The sequence below is a fragment of the Lissotriton helveticus genome, chromosome 7 (assembly GCF_964261635.1).
Source record: "Lissotriton helveticus chromosome 7, aLisHel1.1, whole genome shotgun sequence".
Taxonomy (NCBI): domain Eukaryota; kingdom Metazoa; phylum Chordata; class Amphibia; order Caudata; family Salamandridae; genus Lissotriton; species Lissotriton helveticus.
This window is the reverse complement of record NC_136068.1, coordinates 1,925,412,993-1,925,439,187: the sequence shown is the minus strand read 5'-3', so window position 1 is coordinate 1,925,439,187 and position 26,195 is coordinate 1,925,412,993. Positions and strand designations below refer to the sequence as shown.

Genomic DNA, 26,195 nt, shown 5'->3' with positions numbered 1-26,195 from the left:
ACCTGTAGGATGTGTAAGGATTATCCGCTGACAGTATGTGTTTACACTCGAAATCATAGGCGTACAGCCCGGCTACGCTCAGGGCGAAAGTACTGCCCTTTGAAGTCCCTGTCAACTGTAGGTACAGGTCACCTTTGTACTCTGACCCTACATATCTCAGTAAATGTGACCAGTTAGCCAAGATTTTTTCTTTGCACCCATTTGATGAGACGTCTTTCCAAAATTGTTTAAACAGTATTAAATCTGGGTCTCCTCTTGATCCTTTGCCTATTAACATCCTTCGTCAGCTCTCTGCCACATCCAAAGGCGTCCTTATAGATCTTCTCAACGCCTCTATGTGGGAGGCCTTGGTACCCCTTGAGTGGAAGCAAGCCATGGTCATTCCGTTGTTGAAAAATGCGGGAGCTGAACCTTATGTACTATCTAACTTTAGACCTATATCTCTGCTTCCGGCTTTCTCCAAAATTTTGGTGAAACATATCAACACCCAATTGACACACCACATAGACAAAGTTGGCTTTCTTCATTATTCACAATCCGGGTTCAGAGCCAACTTTTCAACTGAAACCTCTCTGCTTGGGGTTACTGAGAAACTGCGCCAGCATTTAGATCAAGGGGAAACTGCGGCACTCATTCTATTAGATTTGAGTGCCGCATTCGACACTGTGTTGCATAACACCTTGCTAGGCAGGGATGTGTTTGCAACTTTGAAAGCGACGTGCCCCAAAAGAAACTTAAAAACCTGGTGACCCCCGGACCTATCCCCGGCCGGGACTCCCGTTGCCTGCCTACATTCAAGCTCATTGGCAGAAAGCCGTTATTGTGCCAGGCCCTTTCCACGTTCCATGTTTTACTCGTCCAGCAGCCCCAGCGCGCTGATTACAGAAAAGGACCCCTACAGTCCACGTCCTGAGGAGAACCTTGAACTCATCATTGGTTCGAAACGCGTTGACTCCCAGCCTGTGATAAGGAAGAAGGGTGCAGCTGGGAATAAATAGTACCATTGTCCCTGCCCCAGTTGTTCAATCCTAACAAAACACCTTTTCACAGGTTCTTTGAGATAGGCAGGAAGTCCGTAGTATTTGTTCATTTCCGCCTATCCAATGGTTTACAATTCAAAGGACTGTGTTGCTTTTATGGAATGTTTTGTATGTCTAAATGTGCTTTGTATATAGTAATGTGGCTCTTGGTGTTTCCAATTTTTGAGAATTTATTGTGATTTATTTTGTGATTCGAATCAATTTGTCACTTGTATATATTGTGCACACTGATGTCTGTGTGTTGATCCAACTGTTTGACAATTGGGCTTTTCATGCCATATGAGAAATCAATGAAACCTATGTCAGAAAAATAAAAATAAATAATTTCTAAACAAATTGATGCCCACGTAGCATTGACAGGCTGGGTAGGGCGTAAACTTGTGAAAAAAAGCGAACCGGACCAGCCACTTTGTTCTGTTTAGCGCTTGTTGAGGTCCAGGCTGGTCAGGGATAGGACCCAAAACCTTCTTTTGTTGACTGCTCTAACCATTGAGCCACACTACTCCACACTCCGCTGTGCGCTTTACAAAACTAATTTAATAATAATAATAGTACTCAAAGAAATTCTGCTTTAATGCTAATGTAGCGCAGTCAATGATGAAACTCTTGGGTATGTTAAAATCCCATGGTGCTGCATCCCGAGCCTCACTTCGAACCCTGATGGTCTCATCCTGAGGGATACAGGTGTACAGGCTCTCGATGTCCAATGAGACCAGAAATGTGGGCTCGTTATCAACGTTGAGGTCTTGGAGTAGGGCTAACAAGCTCTTGGTATCTTTTTTTTTTATTTGCAGTATTTATAGAGCGCAACACTCATCCCAAGGGATATCACGGCGCTATGTACCAGAAAGGACTACTGATGGCGTATGCTGAGAGGTTACCATTTAGGGAAGAGGTGTGTTTTCAGTTTTTTCCAAAACTGGGGGTAGTTTGTAGTATGTCTTAGGTCGGTAGACAAGTCGTTCCACCTTTTTGCTGCAAGGTAAGAAAAGGAGCAGCCGCCTGTTCTGACTTTGTGGATGCGTTTGGTTCTAGCCAGAGCTGATTGACACCAGCGTAGGTTCCTATTGGGTACATAAAAACCGATCGTCCCTTGAAGAATTGTGGGGCCTGTTTTATATAAAGCCCTGTGGGCATGGCTAAGCAGCTTGAAGGCAGCCCTCTGACGCATCGGGAGCCAGTGAAGTTTCTTTAGGCACGATGCCGAGTCTCGTTTGCCTTTGTTGCAAATGAGTTTGGCCGCCAGGTTTTGCAAAACCTGTAGGCGGGAAAATAACTGTTCGTTCATCCCTACAAATAATGCATTGCCGTAGTCTAGACGACTGACCAGTAGAGCTTGTGTGACTGAGCGTCTGCAGTCCAGGGGTATCCAGGGAAATATCCTGGCGAGAAGTTTTAGTATGGCAGTGCCCCTACCACAAACGGATCGAACGTGATCCTTCATGGACAGGGCATCGTCCATGATGATTCCCAAGTTCCTGGCGTGTTGTTTAGGGGTGGGGGCCGGTCCCAGTCAGGATGGCCACCATGTGGCATCCCACACGCGTTTGGCTCCACCGAACAGAAGAATCTCCGATTTGCCTGCATTCAGCTTTAGATAGTGATTGTGCATCCATTGAGCCATTTCGGAAAGGCAGTCATGTAGCTTCGTTTTGGTTGTCTCAGGCCCTTCGTACATGGCCACCATCAGCTGCGTATCATCCGCATAAGAGCAGATGCCAATGCCCCACTTCCTTCCAATGTCAGCAAGAGATGAAATATAGACATTGAAAAGGGTGGGGCTCAGTGAGGCACCCTGGGGGACACCGCAGCCGATGGGGTTGGGCCTTGAATGGAACTGACCCATATGTACTGCCTGGGGATGATTACTCAGGAAAGAGTGTAGCCAGTTCAGTGCTGTAGATTGGACTCCCTTGCTCCGGAGTGTGTTCAGCAGACAGTCGTGGGATACCATGTCAAACGCCGCTGACAGGTCAAGCAGTATCAGTGCCACCGCTCCCCCTTGATCGGTGGAGGATCTGATATTGTCCGACACTGCCAGCAACGTTGCCTCGGTGCTGTTATTGGCTCTAAAACCAGTCTGGGAGGAATCCAGAAGGAAGTTGTTTTCTAGATACCTAGTCAGCTGTACGTTGACCAGTTTCTCCAGGGCTTTAGAGAGGTAGGGAAGCTGGGAGATGGGTCTATAGTTCTCTGGGTTGAGAATATCAGATCCCGCTTTCTTCAGGAGGGTGGTCACTGAAGCGTGCTTCCAAGCATCAGGGAAGGTGGCAGTGGCTAACGATTTGTTAAAAAGATGAGTGATCAGCGGACAAAGCATGGATGCAATTTTAGGGAACACGAAGTGGGGGCATGGATCTGAGGGGGATCCAGATTTAACTGTGTTCAAAACTGCTAAGACCTCGTCTGCAGATTGTGGTTTGAAGCTGGTTAGGCGGGGTGCATTGCCTAAGTATGATGGGTCTTTGGATACTTCTGGTGACACAGCAGTCTTAGATGGATTGTCTGAGTTACCGTGGGTATTTTGGGGGGTAAAGGTGGCGTATATTTTCTTAATCTTTTCTGAAAAGAAAGTGCTGATACGCTCACAGACCTCGGTCGAGGGGGTGAGAGTTTGTTAGGTGCTAGATGGTTTACTAAGCTCCTTAACTATTCTGAACAGTTCTTTCGCTGAGTTGCTGTTTTCTTGAATACGCTGAGTAAAGTAGTCCTTCTTTGCGTTTTTGATGGCCAGAATGTACTGCTTACGTTTATGGACTTTGTTTCGTCTTGTTTCACTGTCTTTGGACTGTCTCCATAGGTGTTCATTTTTTTGACATTCCTTCTTAAGATTTTTTAGGTGGGGGGTATACCATTTCTCTGTTACGTTTTTTTTCTAGATTCCCCGCATGGGGGCCAGTTTGTCTAATGTTTGTAGTATTCCCGCATCTAGTAAGGCGACGTCATTACAGACAGGAGAATCGTCCGGTAGTTTGACATCAGTCTCTCGAAAATATTTCTCAAAATTGGATTCATTAATTAGCCTCCAAGCTCGATTGGAGATCTGGGGGGCTATTTTGGATTTCAGAGGTTTACCGGGAAAATTAAGTGAGAAAGATATAAGGGAGTGGTCCGACCAGGATAAGGGGTGGACTTCTCTTATATTGGTAGATTCGATGTTGGTGAATAGTAGGTCTAGGGTGTGGCCAACTAAATGCTTGGGGCCCACTATCCACTGCTTCAGTTGGAGAATTCCCATATCGTATTCCAACTGGGAGGTTCCTGGGGCATCCATTTTCTCATAATGAATGTTGAAGTCGCCAACAATCATATAGTTTTTGTATTTTAGGCAGAGTGGCAAGAGTTGATTCAGTAATTTAGCGCCAAGACTGGCCTGTTGCCTGGGGGGATTGTATATAACTGCACCAGCTAGGATGGTAAGGCCCTCGAAGAGTACTTTAAAAGGTAAGGTCTGATGTTCAATGTGGGCAGGTATTGGTTCGGCAACGCATGTTAGATATTCCCTGAATATCACAGCAACCCCTCCTCCTCTTTTGCCAGGTCTGTCTTGCGTAATAATTTTGTAATTAGAAGGGAGGGCGTTTGCTAAGTCAGGAGCGCTAGTCTCGGATAACCAGGTTTCGGTAACGAAAACCAGGTCTGGGGTCTTGGATATGAGTGGATCCCAGATGTCCAGGGCATGTTTAGGTAAGGATCTGGCGTTGAAATATAGACAATTGAAGGCAAGGTGATTTTTTTCAGGGATTGAGTGGTTACCTGGTGGGGTTTGACTCATGCTGGACCAACGACAAGAGAGACAAGAGATAGGTCCATAGGATAGTCCTGGCTCAGTTTGGATGCATAGGTGTGATTTTATGCCCGCGTTAACTTTACAAAAGGCTAATAGCTCGCTGCGCGAGTAGCGAATCGGCATGGGCAGGTTTTGAGAAGAACCAGCAGGGGGTAGAGCCCTTAGTCCCAGCCGGTCGCGGACGGGCGCAGACGGGCTTACCTTTGGCGCGCTGACGGCGCACCCGCTGCGCTCGTCCTCTGCGCGTTCTACAAATGCACATCTTTATAGTAGCGGAGGGGGCGTGGCCTCCCGGCAGTGGGCCTGGCCTGTAAGTTTGCGAGGCTGGCGGCTAATGGCGGCTGTAACTTTTTCCCACCCGCAGCAGCGTTGTCAAGAGCTGCACGGGCATGTTCCAGCAGGTCTGCAAGGGGGGGAAATGCCCAGGGAGCCGAGTGTTACAGGTAAAAACAGTTGTGACAGAATACAGTTTTTTTTAAAACTACAAGTGATATCTCCCGGTTTCCGCCTCAGGAGTCAAATCTTTGAGGTAGGTCGTGGTCTTCTGAATCAGGGGTTTCAGAAAAAATCACAGTAACGTGAAAAAGGTTTGAGTAAGGATCCGAGGCCAGAGACGATAGGGCACCCAGGAGGGGGCGTGCAATTTTTGTGCATCTTGGGCAGGATGGCATATGGAATAGTGCCATTCCCTGCGGGAAGGAACTCTGCTTCATGTTTAAACCTGGCACCATTGTTATATTGATTCCTGACCATGGTCTTTCTGGTTGTCCTCTGGCCCATCCTTGTATCAGTCCTTCCTGGGCCTTCTGGTCCTGATACTGCTGATCCTCACCCTGATCCAACTGGTCAATCAATCAATCAATCAATCATAGCATTTGTATAGCGCGCTACTCAACCGGGGGGTCTCAAGGCGCTTGGGGGAAGGGATCCGCTACTGCTCGAACAGCCAGGTCTTGAGTTGTTTCCTGAAGGCGAGATGATCCTGGGTCAGTCAAAGGTGGATGGGGAGGGAGTTCCATGTCTTGGCCGCCAGGTAGGAGAAGGATCTGCCTCCGGCGGTGGGTCTTCGGATGCGTGGTACGGCGGCGAGGCTAGTAGATCGTAGCTGGCCGGTGGGCATGTAGAAGGTCAGTCGGTCGTTGAGGTACTTGGGGCCCAGGTCGTGGAGAGACTTGTGTGCGTGGGTGAGGAGCCTGAACATGATCCTCTTGTTGACGGGGAGCCAGTGCAGGTCCCTCAGGTGGCCGGAGATGTGGCTGCGCCGGGGGATGACCAGGATGAGTCGGGCGAAGGCGTTCTGGATGCGTTGGAGTCTCCTCTGTAGCTTGGCTGTGGTTCCGGCGTAGAGGGTGTTTCCGTAGTCCAGTCGGCTGGTGACGAGTGCCTGGGTGACCGTCTTCCTGGTTTCGGTCGGGATCCATTGGAAGATCTTGCAGAGCATGCGTAGGGTGTTGAAGCACGATGCGGAGACGGCGTTGACTTGTCTGGTCATCGAGAGGGAAGAGTCCAGGATGAAGCCCAGGTTGCGTGCGTGGTCTGTTGGCTTGGGAGCAGTGCCCAGGGCGGGAGGCCACCAGGAGTTGTCCCAGGCGGAGGGCGATGGTCCCAGGATGAGGACTTCCGTCTTGTCTGAGTTCAGTTTGAGGTGGCTGTTCTTCATCCACTCGGCGACGTCTTTCATCCCTTCGTATAGGCTGGTTCTGGCGGTGTCGGGGTCCCTGGTGAGGGAGAGGATCAGCTGGGTGTCGTCGGGGTAGGAGATGATGTTGAGGTTGTGTTGGCGTGCGATGGCTGCAAGAGGTCTCATGTAGACGTTGAAGAGGGTGGGGCTGAGCGATGATCCTTGTGGTACGCCGCAGATGACTTCGGTGGCCTTGGATCGAAACGGGGGAAGGCGAACTCTCTGTGTTCTTCCGGCGAGGAACGAGATGATCCACTCCAGTGCCTTCTCTTGGATGCCGATGTTGCTGAGGCGTTGGACTAGGGTGCGGTGGCAGACAGTGTTGAACGCTGCGGAGAGGTCCAGGAGGATGAGGGCCGCTGTTTCCCCGTAGTCGAGCAGGGCTCGGATGTCGTCGGTGGCTGCGATCAGGGCGGTCTCGATGCTGTGATTGGCTCTGAAACCGGACTGCGAGGGGTCGAGGGATTCGTTCGTCTCGAGGAAGGCGGGCAGCTGTCTGTTAACGATCTTCTCGATGACTTTCGCAGGAAAAGGGAGGAGCGAGATGGGGCGGATGTTCTTGAGGTCGGTGGGGTCCGCTGTTGGTTTCTTCAGTAGGGCGCTGAGCTCGGCATGCTTCCAGCTCTCCGGGAAGGTGGCGGTGTTCATGATGTTCCGGAGTTGGGGTGCGATGGTGGAGTCGGCCTTGTTGAAGACGTGGTGGGGGCAGGGGTCGGTCGGAGATCCAGAGTGGATGGTGTTCATCGTGCAGGCTGTGTCTTCGGTGGTCACCGTGGTCCAGGTGCGGAGGGTGGCGGTGGGGGGCGTTGGTTCGACGGTTGGGTGCGTGGATGGTGCGCCGAAGCTGTTGTGGATGTCGGCGATCTTGCGGTGGAAGAACGAGACGAGAGAGTCGCAGAGATCTTGTGATGGAGTGATGTCGTTGTTGCCGGTGCTGGGGTTGGAGAACTCCTTGACGATGCTGAAGAGTTCCTTGCTGTCGTGGGCGTTGTTGTCCAGTCGTTCATTCAGTGATTTCTTCTTGGTGGTGCGGATAAACTGGTGGTGCTTGCGGGTGGCTTGTTTGAGGGCGGTCATGTTGTTTGTGGTCCGGTCGGGGAGCCAGGCTTTCTCGAGGGTGCGGCAGTTCTTCTTGGAGTCCTGGAGTTCGCAGGTGAACCAGGAGGCCTTCTTGCTTCTGGGTCTGCTGGGAGGGTTCTTTAGTGGTGCGAGGTCGTCGGCGCAGGTGGTCAGCCACTGTGTGAAGTTGCGGGCTGCTTTGTTGGGGTCCGTTGTGCTGGCGGGTGGGCTCTTGCTGAGGGAGGTGGTGAGCTGGGAGGAGGATGTAGTCGGCGGAGGGGAGGGCGTGCGGGCTGATGAAGTCCGTGATGTCTTCGCTGAATTGTGTGCGTGGTCCCGGGGTCTGTAGACGAGGGTGCCTCTGAGGGTCGTCTTTGGGTCGGTGTGTGTGTATCTGGAAGTGGAGGTGCTCCGCGGTGACGAAGGTGTCGTTGGAATCGGTCGTGATGCGGATGGTGTTCTTGTGGACTATGGCGATGACTCCTCTTGTCTGGTTGATGCGGTCCCTCCTGATGATCTTGTACCCGTCCGAGATGGCGATGGCGATGTCGGGGGCTGAGGAGACGTTCATCCAGGTTTCTGTGAGGAAGGCGATGTCTGGTGATGTTGTGTCGAGGAGGTTCCAGAGTTCCACGGCGTGTCTGTGGACGGAGCGGGTGTTGAGCAGGATTTACTTGAGGTGGTTGCTGCTAGTGTTTGACTTGGCGGGTGCGGTGCAGGTTCGGAGGCAGGTGAACTTGCAGGTTTTGCAGGTGAAGGGTCCGTGGATGCGTTTCGGGGTGGCCCGGCAGCAGGCGGGGTTCCGGCCGGCATTGAGTGCGTTGAAGGCGACGGCGTTGTAGGTCTGTCGGGTCGTCTTGTATCGGCGAGGGCCAGGGGTCCTGGCGCTGGGCGCGGGCCAGGCGCGGACGGGCGCAGACGGGCTTTCCTTTGGCACGCCTTCGGCGCACAATCGGCGTGCCCGCTGCGCGTCAACGCTGCGTGTGCACGTGGGCATCATAAGAAGGAATCCGGGAGGGTGGGTCAGCTGGGTGGCGGGAGCGGCGAATGGGCTGGCAGGGGGCGGGGCCGCAGGGAGGCAGCGGCGGGAAAAGAATCTGGCAAGCGGGCGGCTCAGCGGCGGCTGGGTCGCTCGAGGCAGGCAGAACAGGAGGCAGGCAGCGGCAACAGCGGTGACGCGTGGGGGGTGACCTCGCCTGGAGCAGGCTCAGCGGTCACTCCCTTGTGGTCAGCGCTGTCCCCTTAAGAAGGAATCCGGGAGGGCGGGTCAGCTGGGTGGCGGGAGTGACGAATGGGCTGGTGGGGGGCGGGGCCGCAGGGAGGCAGCGGCGGGAAAAGAATCTGGCAAGCGGGCGGCTCAGCGGCGGCTGGGTCGCTCGAGGCAGGCAGAACAGGAGGCAGGCAGCGGCAACAGCGGTGACGCGTGGGGGATGACTTCGCCTGGAGCAGGCTCAGCGGTCACTCCCTCGTGGTCAGCGCTGTCCCCTTAAGAAGGAATCCGAGAGGGCGGGTCAGCTGGGTGGCGGGAGCGGCGAATGGGCTGGCGGGGGGCGGGGCCGCAGGGAAGCAGCGGCGGGAAAAGAATCTGGCAAGAGGGCGGCTCAGCGGTGGCTGGGTCGCTCGAGGCAGGCAGAACAGGAGGCAGGCAGCGGCAACAGCGGTGACGCGTGGGGGGGGACCTCGCCTGGAGCAGGCTCAGCGGTCACTGGGTCCTTCTCCATCTTGCCCTTTTGTCCTGGTTCTGACACCCCTAGTCTTCCTGGTATGGGTCATCTCACTTCTTCTTGCCCTGGTCCCTCTTGTTCAACTGGCACTGTGTACACTGGTCCTGGTCCTTATTAAGTTCTCTTGGTTAGGACTTGTTGATTTTGGTCCTGGTTTGGTCTCATTGGCCCTGTGGCTCTGGTTGTCCTGGACCAGCTTGGTCCTGATACCCCATTTCCCAGTCCTCCTGCCCCAGTTGTTGCTTCAGGTCCTGGTCCCCTTGTTCTTACCTCTCTGGTCCTCCCAGCCCTGTTCCTGCTGCTGCTTATTCAGATCATTTTATTGCACCTACCCTTCCCCAATTGGTTCCTGATCCTAATGGCTATATGCCACCTTCGCCTGACCTAACTAGTTATCCTGGTCCTTCTCCATTGTTTCATGATACTCTTGGCCCTGGTTCTCCTGCTTATTGTCATCCTGGTTCTGCAATAACTTGTCGACTTAGTTTTGATCCTCCTTGTTCAAGTTATCCTCTTCTTAGCCACCCGGCTTGATCATCCTGGCTCCTGTCATCCTGGCCCTCATTTTCCTCCTTACCCTGGTGCTCCTTGTCCTGGTTTGCTGGGTCGTTATACTCCTGGGCCTCTGTGATTTGATCTTATTATTTCCCCTGGGTTGTGGTCCCACTGTCCCTCTTTGCCCGGGTCCTCTTAGGTCTTGTCTTGCTGGCTCTGGTTGCCTGGCCGTCTTCTCTTGATTCTTCAGGTTCTGTTCTGCTAGTCTTTCCCACTCAGTCTGGTTTGCCCAGCAATGGCCATCCTGTTACCGGTCCGCTGAGTCAGTGTTCTCTTCTTAGTGTGTGCCCACTAGAATTGATGCTTTTGTTTCTGGTCCTCCTTGTTTGGATCTTTTGGATGCCTAATCCTCGTGGATCTGGTAAAGATGGCCATCCTAGTCTTACAAGGAATCACTGACAAAATATTGACGTTGAAAATATCGACGTACAGTAATATCGATGCAGAAATATCAAAGGCAAGAATATCGACATCCTATCTACAACATGGTAAGTACAAAAACTATTGGAAAAAAACATATAGATGTTAAAAATATCGATGTTAAAAATATAGTTTTTTTTCTGCAAAAATATAAATGTAAAATAAACTAAATAACACTAATAAATAAAATATACATAGTTAAAAATATCTAATAATGTTTAAAATTAATAAATAATACATATATAATAATAATACATTAATTAAACATATACAGAAAATATATATTATATACACACTTAACAATAAGTTGTAATAATTATTTTAATAATGTATAAATTAATAAAAAATATTATACATTACAAATACATTTACAACCATAAAACATTAACATAAATAAAAAGTAAAGAATTATGTTTAATGAATTAAAAAAAATTAAATATACCTTTAATATTTTTAAAATTAATTATATACCACATTAAATTTATACAAAAAAATTAAATAACTAAATAAATAAAAATACGATTCAAAATACATTAGTAAAAAAAATACATTAATAAAAATGTTGGATAGCATAGAATTTAAAATTACCATTCCCACTCCAGAGAGCACAATAGTAGAGAAACCGTTGTATAAGCGTAGAGGTAAACATTACTATTCCAACTCCAGAGAGTACAACAGTAGGGAAAACATTGGATAGCGTAGGGATAAAAATTACTATTCCAACTCCAGAGAGTGCTACAGTAGGGAAAACATTGGATAGCGTAGGGGTAAAAATTACTATTCCAACTCCAGAGAGTGCAACAGTAGAGAAAGCGTTGGATGGCGTAGGGGGTAAAAATTACTATTCTCACTCCAGAGAGTGCAACAGTAGGGAAAACGTTGGATAGCGTAAGGGTAAAAATTACTATTCCAACTCCAGAGAGTGCAACAGTAGGGATAGTGTGGATAGCGTAGGGGTAAAAATGACTATTCCCACTCCAAACAGTGCAACAGTAGGGAAAACGTTGGATAGCGTAGGGGTAAAAATTACTATTCCAACTCCAGAGAGTGCAACAGTAGAGAAAACGTTGGATAGCGTAGGGGTAAAAATTACTATTCCAACTCCAGAGAGTGCAACTGTAGAGAAAGCGTTGGAAGCATAGGGGTAAAAATTACTATTCCCACTACAGAGAGTACAACAGTAGGGAAAACATTGGATAGCGTAGGGGTACAAATTACTATTCCAACTCCAGAGAGTGCAACCGTAGGGAAAGTGTTGGATAGCGGGTGGGTAAAAATTACTATTACAACTCCAAACAGTGCAAATGTAAGGAAAACATTGGATAGCGTAGGGGTAAAAATTACTATTCCAACTCCAGAGAGTGCAACAGTTGGGAAGGCGTTAATAGCGTAGGGGTAAAAATTACTATTCCCACTCCAGAGAGTGCAACAGTAGAGAAAACGTTGGATAGCGTATAGGTAAAAATTACTATTCCCACTCCAGAGAGTGCAACAGTAAGGAAAACGTTGGATAGCGTAGAGGTAAAAATTACTATTCTAACTCCAGAGAGTGCAACAGTAGAGAAAGCGTTGGAGAGCGTAGGGGTAAAAATTACTATTCCCACTACAGAGAGCACAACAGTAGGGAAAAAATTGGATAGCGTAGGGGTAAAAATTACTATTCCAACTCCAGAGAGTGCAACAGTAGGGAATGCGTTGGATAGCGTAGGGGTAAAAATTACTATTCCAACTCCAGAGAGGGCAACAGTAGGAAAATGCGTTGGATAGTGTAGGGATAAAAAATACTATTCCAACTCCAGAGAGTGCAACAGTAGGGAAAGCATTTGATAGTGTAGAAGTTATATATCACATACTTATAAATAATTGTTGTAAATAAAATAATTAAAAAATAAATTTTTGAATAACTCTATATCATTTGCAAATACCCATTAATAATTACTAAAACATAATTACAATTGAATTATTAATTAAAAATAAATTAACAATAAATACCAATAAATATTATTTAATAAATGTAAATTACCAAATAATAAATATTGAACACTAAAATATTTTTCAAAACAAAAAACATATTAATAATTAAAAAATTATTAACAATAAAAAATGTTAAATACATTTTTTTGTAATGAAAAATTAATTACCAATTAATAAAATGAATTTCCAATTGATAAAAATATCAATTACCAATTTAAAAAAAGTAATTACCAATTAAAATATTTAATTACCAATTAAAAAATGTAATTACCAATTATTTAAAACAAATAAAAAACTTAACAAAAAACATATAACACATACATATAAAATACATAATAAAATACATACCAAAAAACAAATATTACTAACTTCGATATTACTTACATCGATATAAAAAAAAATCGATATTACTTACCTTAGGGTCGATATTCTGTCCAACGATATTCTTGACCTCGATATTCTTCACCTTCGATATTTTTAACTCGATATTAATGTTGGTCGATAATTTGGAATCGATATTTTGACTGTGCACCCTTACAAGGCTTCCTTCTCCTAGCTCTTAATCTTCCTTCCTGTTCCTCTTGACCCCCATCCACTTGACCTGGTCCTTCTGATCCTTCTCACCCTGTTCATCTATTTAGTTCTTTGTATTCCTGATCCACTCAGTCCACCTGACCTCTTGTGTCCTGGTCCTCCTAGGCCTTAACCTCTGAGCCCTTGTCTTCCTGGTTTGGATCTTCCTGGTTCTACTGGCACTGTGCCTTAACTTCATAGTTCTTCCAACACTGCATCCAAGGGTCTGGGCCCTCTTGGTCCTGGTTCTCTTTGTTTGGGTCATTCTGGTCTTGGTCTTCGTGCTCCTGGACATCCAGGTCCAGCCATCTTGGTCTTTCTGACTGTTCTGGGCCTTCTTATCTTCTTCACCTTGGTCTTGCTACCCCAGGTCTTGGTCTTCTGTGCCTGGTCCAATGATCATGGTCCTCCTGGCATTCCTAGGCTTGTTTGTGGTCCTCTTGTTGTTGATCCTTCTAATCCTCTTTTTTCTGGTCCTCCTGGTGTCCTTGGTACTGACCCATTCATCTTGCTAGCTTATTCTGGTCCCCTAGTTCTACTGGCCATAATCCCCATGTTCCTAATCTCCTTAGTCTTCCAAGCTCTTGCTGTTCTGTTCCTCCTCACCCTCATCTTGCTACATCCAGGTGCTGGTCCCTCTGGGCCCGGGTCCAATAATCATGGACCTCCTGGCCTCCGAGGCCTAATCTCCTTAGTCTTCCTGGATCTGGTCCTGATCCTCCTGGCCCTCCTGCTCCTTGTCCTTGTTCGTCCTCACAAACTGATAATAATCCTCCTTTCTTCATCCTCCTGGGCCTAGCCTTCCTGTTCCTCATCTTCTTGGCCATCCTGTTCCTAGCCCTTTGACCTGGAAATCAGGCTTTGGTCATTCTTGCATCGATGCCCTGGGTCCTAATCCTTATTTTCCTCCACATCCTGGTCTTCTTGATATTCAGAATCCTGAGTCTCTTTGCCCTGATCTTCCTGCCCCCAATGCTTTGTTTCCTGGTCCTCTTAGAACTCTTTCCTTCTAGCTCTGATTGCCTGCATCTCTGGTCTCACCTACCTGGCACTCCTGGCCAAGGCCATGCTATTCCTGTCTTTCACAGCCCATGTCCATCTTACGATTTTGTGCCCATTGGCCCTATTATCCTGGTCCTTATAGTTTGGGTTATCTTGGGCCTACTTCGTCCAGACCTGGTTCACCAACCATCCTAGCCTTGGTCTTGTTTGTCCTGGTCCGTCTTGTACTATTGTGCTTGTTATCATAAACCTTGCCTTTTGGCCATCCTGGCCTTTCTTGGTTCCCAGAGTCTTGGTCCATCGAGCTCTGTTACTTTCTGGCCCTCATGGCCCTGATCACCTTGTCCTGGTTCTCCATAGCCCTAAACCTCCTAGCCCTGGTACCGCAGGTCCTGGTCCATCTGGACTTTCATGTCTGGTTCTCTTAGTCTATGTCCTCCTCGATTGGGTTGCCCGGGTCCTTCTGGATCTGTTTCTTTTCCTTTTAGTCCTGCTGGCACTGCAGCCATTGAACCAGGTCCTGATGATCCAGGTTCGTCTTGTTTGCGTCCTCTTGAGCCTGATCATTTTGGTCCTGGTCCTCCTTCCCACCACTGTCCGTTCCACTTGGTCTTCCAGATGCTGGTTGGCCTTCTTACGTCAGATCCTCCTCACCCTGCTCCTGCTACTCATAATGATTGCTCTTAAACACTTGGTTATCCTAGCCCTGGTCCCCTAGGTTCTGATCTTCATGATCCTCTTGGCCCCATTTCCATTCCTTTTGGTCATTATCCTTTTAGTTCATCTACTCTTTCTTGCTCTGGTCTTCTGGTGGTGGTTCCCATGGTCTTCCTAGTCCCTTGTCAGCTTATCTTCGTCTGCTGGTTCTGCTGTCCATTAACTTCCAGGCAGTGATCATCATAGTCCTGGTCAATCAGGTTCTGATCCTTAAGGCCCTCGCCCACCTGCTCCTTGCCCGCATGATTCTTAGCTTTTCGTGGTCATCATTCTCGTGTATTCCTGCCCCTGGTCCTTTGGATCTTGGGTCTCCTGTTTCACAGACTCCCGGCTGTGTACTTTTTCATCCTCTCCCACTACTGTCATCTATTAGTCCCCTTGGTCCAGCTCCCCTGGTTTTATCTAGTCTGGTTTGTCTGTACCTAATCCTTCTGCTGCTGACCCACTGGTCCATGTAGGCCTGGTCTTTGTTCGGGTACTACTTTATCAGGTCCTAGTGTACCAGTTCTTCTGGTGTTGGTCCCACTGGCCATGGTTTTCCACGCCATCCTAGCCCCTAGTCTTCCTGCCCCATCCTAGTCCTACTTGCTCTCCTGGTTTGCCTTTTCCACCTTGCTCTTGTTCATTGGACTGTCGTCTGATCTCAGGTCTTCTGGTCCTGTTAGTCTCTTCCGGATCCTGGTCCATTCGTTTCTGGCCCGTAATTCTTGACCTGGACCTTGTGGACCAGGTAGTCCTAGAGCTTCTGTGGTCCACCTCCTGATTTTCCTCCTGCTGGCCCTCATCGTCCTCATACTGTTCCTTTCTGCCCCAGCCCCCTCCACAATGTCTATAGTCAGGTACAGCCTGCAAGCCTGTCACTCAAATGTCTATTTTTGTTTTTGGTTTCTGATTTCTTTTCTTGAGACAGCACTGTCAAGGATAGAAAGACTACTTGCAGGGCTGCGTCAAATGGAGAAGGCAGGAATGCACCATATCTACTAAGATACGGCGCGTTCCTGCTCTCTCTCTGCGCTGGCACACTTGTGGCCGTCAAGCGCCAACCAGGGCACCCTTGCGCCATGCTGCAGAGATGCCCGCATTGCAGCCAGGATTGTTTTTGTGCATGAAATGACACCTTTCTTCACAAAAACAACCCTCTGATGCTTTGTCTTCTTCCTATGTGTACCGTAGCACACGCAGAAAGAGGAAAACAAGTGGAGAAATAACATTTTTCCTAGTTATGCCTGACCAGGAAAGACTTACCATTTTGATGTATTTCCAGGTTTACTAGAGATAGTAAATCTGGGAATGCTCCGAAAAACATGAGTGGATGTGTGGGAACACCCACGCTCCACCCACGGAACACCATCCCAGGGCCTGAGTAAAGTAAGTCAGTGACTTGCGCTGCCTCCATTACTCCAGATTCAGTACACCATGCAGAGCCGCCATGGTGGCCCGACGCAGCAGCGTAAATATCACTTCAGGGCGTGCTTGGCTTTGCACTACCCTGCGTGATGCAAGGTCAATGCAAGGTCAATGCAAGCCCTTGATAAATCTTGCCCAATGCCTCATTGTGGCTGAAGGGCCACTCATGAAATGGGACCAATAAGCATTTATACCTGAAACCCACTTCCACTGAAGTCCCATTACTGTGTCTCACTCAATGTATTCCCTGCCAGTGTCCCAAATCATTAGCTCCCCAAGCACCAATCACCTACTGTACGTGTCCCTTCCTCTGGAGCCCAGATACGACCTGTCTGTCTGCATTCCCTGTTTGCTGCTGTTTGTCGACTGCTGCATTGTTGCCAGACACAATCCTCCTTACAAAGAAGCCTAAAACTAGGACTAAGCCTTCCACAAGAAGCAGAAAAAGACCAGAAAAAGAGCCCAACCCTAAATAATCATCAAAGGATGGATCACCAGCATTAACAAAACAATGAATGAGTGAATAAAGCATTTATGTAACATGCTTTAAAACCAAATTCATTATTCTTTGCAGGCAGAAAAATACTCCTAGACTGCAGCCCACAATATATGTGTGACTTATACAAAAGCTCCTAAAATTGAAATTTGATTACTAAGGGGCCGATTCCGATTCGGGAAAAACCGCTCCGTATAGCCGTACGGAGCGTTTTTCCTGTACGAATCGTACACCTTCAACGTCTCCGTACGAATGATGAAGTACGATTCGTACCAGGAGCTGAACTCTGTACGAATCGTACAGAGACCGTATGACTCGAATCCCCGGACGATTCTCCCGCGGACGCGACATCCGGATGCTTCGCGGCTGGTATTCCCGACCCGGCAAGTACGATTCATGTCGGGTACGCACCGTACAACGCTTTTTTTACGGGAGCCAAAAAACATCTGTAAAAGCAGAGTTCGCCTCGAAAAAGGTACGGAACGCCCCCCCCGGGATCGGTACGTACACCCCATGATCGCAGGGGTACCCCTGCGATCATGCGGTGTATGCTCCGTACCCCGTGATCTTTGGGTGTACGCACCATACCCCATGTTCGTTCGGTGTTCGGTGCGTACACCCTGCGATCGCGGGGTACGATGGGTACACCGCATGATCGCAGGGGTACGGTGCATACCCATGCGATCTTGGGGTGTACGCACCGTACGGTTCGTATGTGATTGTGCGCTTTTCCGTACGAATCTTTCCTACCTGACGTGGACCGTACAAATCGCGTCCTGGTAGCCCGGTCCAGATCGTACTCGCCGGGTCGTACGGGATGTGTACGATTCGTACGGAGATGGCTCCGGGTACGATTCGTACGGGCAGTTTTTTCCAGGATCGGAATCGACCCCAAAATGTCTTATTTGAATATTCAAATAACAAATGTTTTCATTTAAAATTGATTTTCATTTATAAACAGCAAAACTTAATTTACCCACATTCATTTGCATATACTATTGCACATTTGCATGTGCACTTACTTTCAAGTGCTTTACACACGCCATAGCCGCATTATAAGATGGCCACTACCCTACCATAGCCGGGAGCCAATTTGTAGTTCTTGGGCAACAAAATAAAGACCTCCTTCACACTATTTACCCAGTCACTAGTCAAATAGCTGATCATCTCTCCTATTAGCCTGTGACCTGCTAAACTGCAGAGATTATGTACTATTTTGCTTTCTGTCGGGTAAATAGCAGAGATGATATACTCTTTAGCTGGCACCCTGGTCAATAGTCACTTCTATAATGATAAGACCCCTCTCTGTTGCATTGTTTGCTCTCCTTCTGAAGGACTTTATCTCCCCCCAAGCTCTCCATGCCATTCCTTGCAATAGAATATTTGTTCCCCTCACTTCCTGCCTCTCCCTTTCCTCCCATGTTCCATAATATGAAGCATGGGTCGGGCACTGGGCTTTCTCCTGTGTGCATTGATCCCTGAAATGAATTCCCGCCCCCTCATGGGTGGGTTCCCAAGTACTCAGCTTAAAACAAACCCGCTCCCGCTGCGGGGACAACAGCCAGGTGGTCGTTTACACAGGTGACACAGATGCAATATTGTGACCTCTGACCTTTCAGTATCAGTACCTAATGAAATGAGGCTGACCTGGCCTTTTCTGTATCTTATTGGCTGCATTGCTGTGTTTCAGGCACAAACTGGACCCTTCACATCTTACATGACATGATGTACAACATCCTTGGCAAGGAGCCACTAACCTTCACGCACATCCTTGAGTTCGGATCGCCGGACAAATTTGAGGTCAGTGCCAATGAACAGTGACATTGTATATTATACCAGCAAACTTATTACATACTGTTTTAGAACCACACCTAAGTGGACAGTGCTCATTCATACTCAGTTTTATATTTGTGATTACGCTAAATTTAGTCCTTGTCTTCCCTTCCAAATTTAGCACTGATGGTCTTTTATTTGCCTGCTGAACGTGGTTGAGGGGAGTAAACACTTCAAGATTATACTTACAATTTAGTCATGCTTAAAGGACCACAGACTCCGAATTCCAGTTAATGGATTTTATTAAAAGGCCAAAAATAATTGGATGTAAACACATCTGAGAATCAGCGAATATAGGTACATAAAAATCAATACAGAGCCAAACCGACGAATATAATTAATTTGGCATAAAAGGCTTAATGTGACGAACTCCAGAATTAAAATACAACATAGAATTGAGGCTGAGTCTAAATCCTTATTCATTAGGAAGGAAAGCATAAGTTATCGTTCCCTACACTACTCTCATTGAGGTTCCTGGCTATATCCCCTAACTTCTTTCCCAAAGGTGTCAGCACGTGTAGACTTCCTAAGAAGTACTCACGTCAAATGGGTCAAAATAGCTTAAAGCTGTGGAGCTCGCTCTTAAAATGCTCCTGATCTTCTGTCCCTGCGCATCATACAAAAAGACAAAACTCAGCCCCCCTTAAATGTATCACATGACGAATTGTTTCACTTGCAAGGTTCCCTAGTAGCTTTCCATTGCTTCTTTAATTAAGTTCTTCTTGTCTTCCAGTGGCCTTGCGGTTCAGATAGGCCAGGCACAGAAGGTATCCCCCCTCCCGCTTCTCAGACTCTTCAAAGACATTCCTGTTATCTCCTTAAACTAAGAATAACGAGGTTGAATTCTTGTTCCTGCAGTGGAATGAGAGCATACTGTCCTGGCACACACAAGAGATTCATTTAATTATTTCTGTAGCAACCAAGGATTTTTAAACTGTCAACAACTTGCAGCTCTGGGCCTACAACGAAGGCAACTTAAACAACTCACGGTTACATTGATATGAATATAATGTCATCCTGCACATTATGCATACAGAAATGATAGTGTCTCTAATACATGTAAATTCTATTTAAAGGCGCGCATTGCATTTCTATGCTTAGGATGTTGAATAAATGCATTTAATAAGCATAATACACTGCAAACGATACAAATATATGTGAGTGCGTTTGAACCATGATTATATTGCACCCATACAATTTAGAGTGCAGTAAGCGCTATATCATTTGCAAATAGCCAGGCCCACACCAGTCCAGTCCAGTCCAGAGGGTAACCAGCGAACAGGATGGTGTTGGTGGGAACAATGTTTGTGTGGCTCTATGCTTCAGTAAAGCACAACCACCAAAGGTGAAGGATGTATAAACAGCACAGCAGAGAAGGCAAATAGTCCTAGATTAAGGATACGCCACTATTTGGATAGCAAAGATTCACTTTGCATTTGCTGGTCAGGTTTACCCTGATGGCCTGTTAGGCAGTCCCTCTGCACATGCTCAGATGGTGTTTCTGAGACAGTCCTTGAAAGGAGTTGAGCCTATACCCAGAGAGAGTGTCTGCCTGTCTCTTGGAAGGCCTCTGTTTTTGGCATCACTGAAAAACACAACTTGAAAAGTTTTAAGTGATCTGTAGACACTAAAGTCATGATTTCCAATCTTCATAGGAGGCAGATGCAGCAGGTGCACACTTGGCCATAGCATCAAAGTAGAGATCAAAGTAAATAGGAACTCCGGGGATCAGCGTTCCCACGCTTATCATGGATGTAAATCAGATCCTAATCATTGCAAAAATAAAAAAGAATTGGGAGTGTACTTGAGGGGGCATAGCTGGTGAATTCCAAGCCAAGTTTGTGTTGAAGCCTGTGAGGTCATCAGCCTGTGAGGTCATCAGCCTTTGAGGTCTATTACGTTCGCTCGGGGAAATTGGACCGTCCACAATGGTTGCGGTGGTCCTGCATGCACAATTAGGATGCGCCCGCCCCACTGGCAGGCGCATTTCGCAGTTTTGCATTGCAGCGGGCGTATCTGCCAGCAGCACCCACCGCAATGCAAAACAGGCACTTGTGCATTTGCATGCCCAACGTGGCAGGCACCGCGCGGTGCCTGCCACATCATCCATGCAAATTCAGGGTGGTACCATAGGTACCCCCCATGTGACCCCGCAACATCCTGGGGGCCCGCAACAGGCCCCCAACTGAGAAAACCGCATGCCTCGTTTCCGCCACGGAAAGGCTGCTTCCCGCAGCCATTGTAATATGGATGGCGGTGTCTAGCAGACACCGCCACCATATTCAACCCTTTTCCGCTCGGTCGACTCGTTGACCGGGCAGAAAAGCGGCGGACGGTCTTCCCGTGCACCACGGTCCCCCCCACCATCATAATATGATGGGGGGAAATGGGAGGCGGGCAGGGGATGGTGTCGGGTGGATTGCCACCGCCATGTGGGTGGTGGCGATCTGGCCGACATCATAATAGTCCCCATAGTGTGCAACACTATAAACTACCCCCCTCCTGACAAAGAGGTGAAGTGTCAATCAAACACTGGTGCTGTAAGGCGCCACCCTTTCGCAGCTTGTCACTGGGCGGGATGAGGTGAGAAAGCCTCACTGACCCCTCCGACTGCGACGAGCTGTGAAAGGGGAAGTGGAGACTGCAGCAGGCTGGTCCTAGTGCATTGATCTTTGTGAGGTTTTAATACTCGCTACTTGCATGGATGTACATTAAATGCACAGCCATAACCGCTGTCTCACGAGAGAAGCGAGATGTGGGGCAGGACCATGAGGGCGATTAGGTCATTGTATTTATTTATTTCAAATGGAATCCAGCAGATCCCACTTTCGCGACTAACAATGATTGAACTGCATGCCCAGGGTCAGATATATGTGCCATGCTAAGTATAGATTGCAATCTTTAACCAATCAATCAGGATTTGTAGAGCGCAGCTAATCACCGGCGAGGGTATCCAGGCGCAAGGATCCTGCTGCGATCAGTCGAAGTGCCATGTTTGATGTGCTATCTGTCTCCAGCTGCACTCTTACGGGCAATGGTTTTTCTGGAGATAGCGTATTTAGGAGTGAAAAGCGTATTAAGTCTATATACATTAAAAGGAACAGTAGCGGCCACAGCTTTGGGTGACCTGTAATAGCCTGGATTGTCACACTTGTAGGATTGCGATGGGTGGAACTTGTGTTGATGCTGTCTTTGGCGGAGCTAACAGGGGCAATGGGTGGAGGAGGCTACAGTTGCATCCCTAAAAGGACCTGGCCCCCTATTTGTTTAAAAATTAAGCACTGACTGCTCACCTGCACAATACCATGCTGGGTTTACAATTGTGGATGTTATAAGAATTCTATAATTGATTGTCTATTCTCCTCTTCTTCTCATGTTATGCTTTGCTTTATAATATCATTTTTCTGTGTGTGTGCTGGGGGAGCCGAAACCTTGCGCATTTCTGTAAAAGAGTCTGCGGAAAAGGTGACCGCGACCCTTGACCCGGCCTCTCTGAGTCAGACACCTTCGAATAGTTCTTCAATGCCCTCTCCAGGTCAAGTTTTCCTCCTACCTGGTGCAGGTGCCTGATCCTGGCCTGTGGAATGAAGTTTTAAGGGAAGAGTGGGATGTAAACCCAATCTACTCACCCGCTCCTGTCGGGCCCGGGGCCAGCATAAGAGTGATCATTGTCCCTGCCCCCGAATGTAAAATGCACCTATTTGCATAGAGCTATGGACTGTGTTTGTTATCTTCCGAGCCACATTAGGTTCCTCAGACCTTTATTTTTTAAATACAGAACAGTACAAAGTATAAAGGCTGTAGAGTTGCAGTCAGAAATCCCCCTCTCCCCTGCTCCGCTCTGTTCTCCTTCCTCAGTCCTCCTTTACATCAGCCCCTTTCTCTCTTCTTGCCTCTTTCTTTTCCGCTCTTATGTTTTTGCGAGACCGTGACCTTCCGCATGGACAATTTATTCAATGCTCTCAACTGATTTAACTGTATGGTCTTTAAGCATGGGCATAAAATCCGTTCCGCTCGCGGAATTTGCGTATTTTCGGTAAATTCGCGATTCGCGAACTCTCGCGAATTTGCTTGAAAATTCGTAAATTCGCACGCAGCAGATTTTTTTTTGCTTGGTCGCGCTTGACAAATACAATATTGCGGCACGCGGCGTTCACTTACCGTCATTCAGGGTTTGAAAAGTTGTTTTTCTCCATGTTTGCGTGTGCTGCGCCATTTTGGATCTTGCTGCGTGATCCCGCGGGAGTTTGTCGACCGCGATTACGTCATCGCGCCCGCCACCTTGCATAGCGAGATTTTGTTAACGCGAGAACGTCATAAAGGCTCGCGATCACGCTTCGCGGGAGTAAACAATTGCGAACACATAGATGTGGCGGGCAGCAACAATCTCGCACTCGCGAAATTGCAAAATTTGCAATTCTGCACAAGAAATCCACCAGCAAGCAGCATGAACCTTCGGAAAATGATGATTTTTATCAGAATAACTCCTAAGGTTGACATTTGCCTGCACTTTTTTTTGCAAGGAGTCCATTTTGGGGGCGGGGGGGGTGGTAGGAAGGAAGTGCCCCACAGTCTCCAACTTCCTGTTCCTGTCCAGCAGGCTCCTCCCAGTGCTTTCTTCATGTGCTGGTCACTTTCATTTGGATCTTGACCTGGAAGGATTACTTTTTGTGGATGCTGCTGGATATTTGGATTTGAGGCCTTTTTGACTTTCTTTAGGTCACTTTTGGATTAGAAATCAACTTTCACAAGTAAGTTTGTTTGGGGCATTACAGTTGCTGCAACTACAATTTTGGAACTTTTTCAGAACATTAAATAAAATATATTGTGGGTAGCCACAGTATCCAGTAGGACCAGGGTTAGTTATGGGTGCATGATACAACTGTTTTGTTGAATTTAAACATCATTGAGGGCATGGATGGCCTGGGATTGTGCTGAATTTTGTGGTTTTTTTCGATTTTTTTTGGGCTACTGTTGGGGCCTTTTGCCCAGGGGTAGTGAGTGGTGCATGGACTGAGTCTGTCTGTGGGGTCTCTTTAATGTAAACATCATGGATGGCATTGGATTGTGGTGATTTTTGTGTGTTTTTCGTTTTTTTGGGGGTGTACTGTTGATGGGGACTGGCCATGTGGGTGGTGGCCATTTTGAGTGCTGGTACAGGCAGGCCCTGGCCATGTGTTTGGGGTGCAAGGGGCCATTTTGAAGACAGGCAGTGTTCTGAGGCCTGCACTCATTTTGCCTAGCTTTCATCCATTATGCCCAGGGGTAGTGAGTGGTGCATGGGCCTAGTCTTTCTGTGGGGTGTCTTCTTGAATTTAAACATCATTGAGGGCATGGATGGCCTGGGATTGTGCTGATTTTTGTGTGTTTTTCGATTTTTGGGGCTGCTGTTGAGGCCTTTTGCCCAGGGGTAGTGAGTGGTGCATTGACTGAGTCTGTCTGTGGGGTCTCTTTAATGTAAACATCATGGAGGGCATGGATGGCATTGGATTGTGGTGATTTTTGTGTTTTTTTCATTTTTTTGGGGGTGTACTGTTGATGGGGACTGGCCATGTGGGTGGTGGCCATTTTGAGTGCTGGTACAGGCAGGCCCTGGCCATGTGTTTGGGGTGCAAGGGGCCATTTTGAAGACAGGCAGTGTTCTGAGGCCTGCACCCATTTTGCCTAGCTTTCATCCATTATACCCAGGGGTAGTGAGTGGTGCATGGGCCTAGTCTTTCTGTGGGGTGTCTTCTTGAATTTAAACATCATTGAGGGCATGGATGGCCTGGGATTGTGCTGATTTTTGTGTGTTTTTCGATTTTTGGGGCTGCTGTTGAGGCCTTTTGCCCAGGGGTAGTGAGTGGTGCATTGACTGAGTCTGTCTGTGGGGTCTCTTTAATGTAAACATCATGGAGGGCATGGATGGCATTGGATTGTGGTGATTTTTGTGTTTTTTTCATTTTTTGGGGGGTGTACTGTTGATGGGGACTGGCCATGTGGGTGGTGGCCATTTTGAGTGCTGGTACAGGCAGGCCCTGGCCATGTGTTTGGGGTGCAAGGGGCCATTTTGAAGACAGGCAGTGTTCTGAGGCCTGCACCCATTTTGCCTAGCTTTCATCCATTATGCCCAGGGGTAGTGAGTGGTGCATAGGCCTAGTCTTTCTGTGGGGTGTCTTCTTGAATTTAAACATCATTGAGGGCATGGATGGCCTGGGATTGTGCTGATTTTTGTGTGTTTTTCGATTTTTGGGGCTGCTGTTGAGGCCTTTTGCCCAGGGGTAGTGAGTGGTGCATTGACTGAGTCTGTCTGTGGGGTCTCTTTAATCTAAACATCATGGAGGGCATGGATGGCATTGGATTGTGGTGATTTTTGTGTTTTTTTCTGGTTTTTTTTGGGTGTACTGTTGATGGGGACTGGCCATGTGGGTGGTGGCCATTTTGAGTGCTGGTACAGGCAGGCCCTGGCCATGTGTTTGGGGTGCAAGGGGCCATTTTGAAGACAGGCAGTGTTCTGAGGCCTGCACCCATTTTGCCTAGCTTTCATCCATTATGCCCAGGGGTAGTGAGTGGTGCATGGGCCTAGTCTTTCTGTGGGGTGTCTTCTTGAATTTAAACATCATTGAGGGCATGGATGACCTGGGATTGTGCTGATTTTTGTGTGTTTTTCGACTTTTTGGGGTGTATAACTGATGTTCCTCTGTCTTCCATTGCTTTTAGGTGCACAAGAGAAACACCAGTGCCAGGAAGAAGTTCTGCAGCGATGTGTGTGCAGCATAACGTCACGCGACGTCACGTGTGGCCACAGACAAGACAACTCTGCAACTCGTGCAACTGCGGCCTGCTGTTCTGACCTCTGAAGAAGAAGGCCCCAAAAAAAGTTCCCCGTAGCTTCTCTAGCAAGAAAGTTGGCAGTAAGGAGCAGAAGAAACAAGTGGTGCCACATACCAAGGAGACTGGTGTGCCGACCGCCACATTTTTGGGGAAAAAAAAGTGCGCCTGCAGCAGCAGCGGGGTCTGCTGGGGACCAAGCTGCCGGGAGCAGCACCCCCGCTCCATTGGGCTCAGTGCCACCACCACCACACCAACTTAAGTCCAAGCCCTTGAGTGCTTTAGAGGCCGCCAGTATAGTTGTTCAATCACCATCGACCAGTGATGTTGGCTCATCGCAAGAAAGTAGCAGCAATGTCCCTCAATCAACACAGGTTGTTGCAACTGATCTGACGAGTGTTCAACAAACACAGCCGCAACAACAACCACCTGTGCAAGTAGTACAAGCCCAAGTACATGTGGAAGGAGAGGCAGCGCAAGGAGATGCGCAAGCAGAGGTGCATGGAGCGGCACAAGTGCCCACAATAGTTGTTCCTCCCGAAGTAGGGGCACATCAGGAAATCGACATTCAAGCCGAGGTATCACATGAGGAAGCCACTCCTCCTGATGAATCATTGTCTTCCAGATTCCCAACAAGGAAAAGATCAAGGATGGTGTCTACTTCTTCTTCAAGCCCCCTTCTTTCTGATGATATGGATGAAAATAGGGAACCACCAGTGCTGCCTGAGAGTGAGGCACACCATGATCTGACAAAGGTAGCTAAGCGTAAAAGGAAGGTTCCCGAAAGTCTCAGAGTTATGGAGTGTGATGATGACGCAGAAGAAGAAGTGGCGTATACTCCTGCTGATGAAGACTCGCCTGACGACGACGCAGTCATCATAGGCGTCACTCCAGCCTCAGCGGGCATACAGCAAACAGACATTTTTACCCTATCCCGAAATGCTGCTGAGCGTGATGATGGCGACGTGACAACGGGACCACCACAAATGCAGTTAACTAGTACACCACCACCTACCGCTTCCATATTTTCTCACCAGAAGGTACCTCCATCCACCTCCACCTCAATTAGTGGTGATGCAAGTGCACAACGTAGTAAAGTTCGGCAACACACATC

At 48.0% G+C, this 26,195-nt stretch overlaps 1 protein-coding gene across 1 annotated transcript in view; it reads left to right on the top strand.

Moving 5' to 3' along the window:
* LOC144770905 (sulfotransferase 6B1-like) overlaps positions 1–26,195 on the top strand; it is a 357,544-nt gene that overhangs the window by 157,680 nt on the left and 173,669 nt on the right. Inside the window, exon 2 of the mRNA XM_078655696.1 lies at positions 18,129–18,238. Coding sequence (XP_078511822.1) covers positions 18,129–18,238 — 110 coding nt within the window. The remainder of the gene's footprint in view (positions 1–18,128; positions 18,239–26,195) is intronic.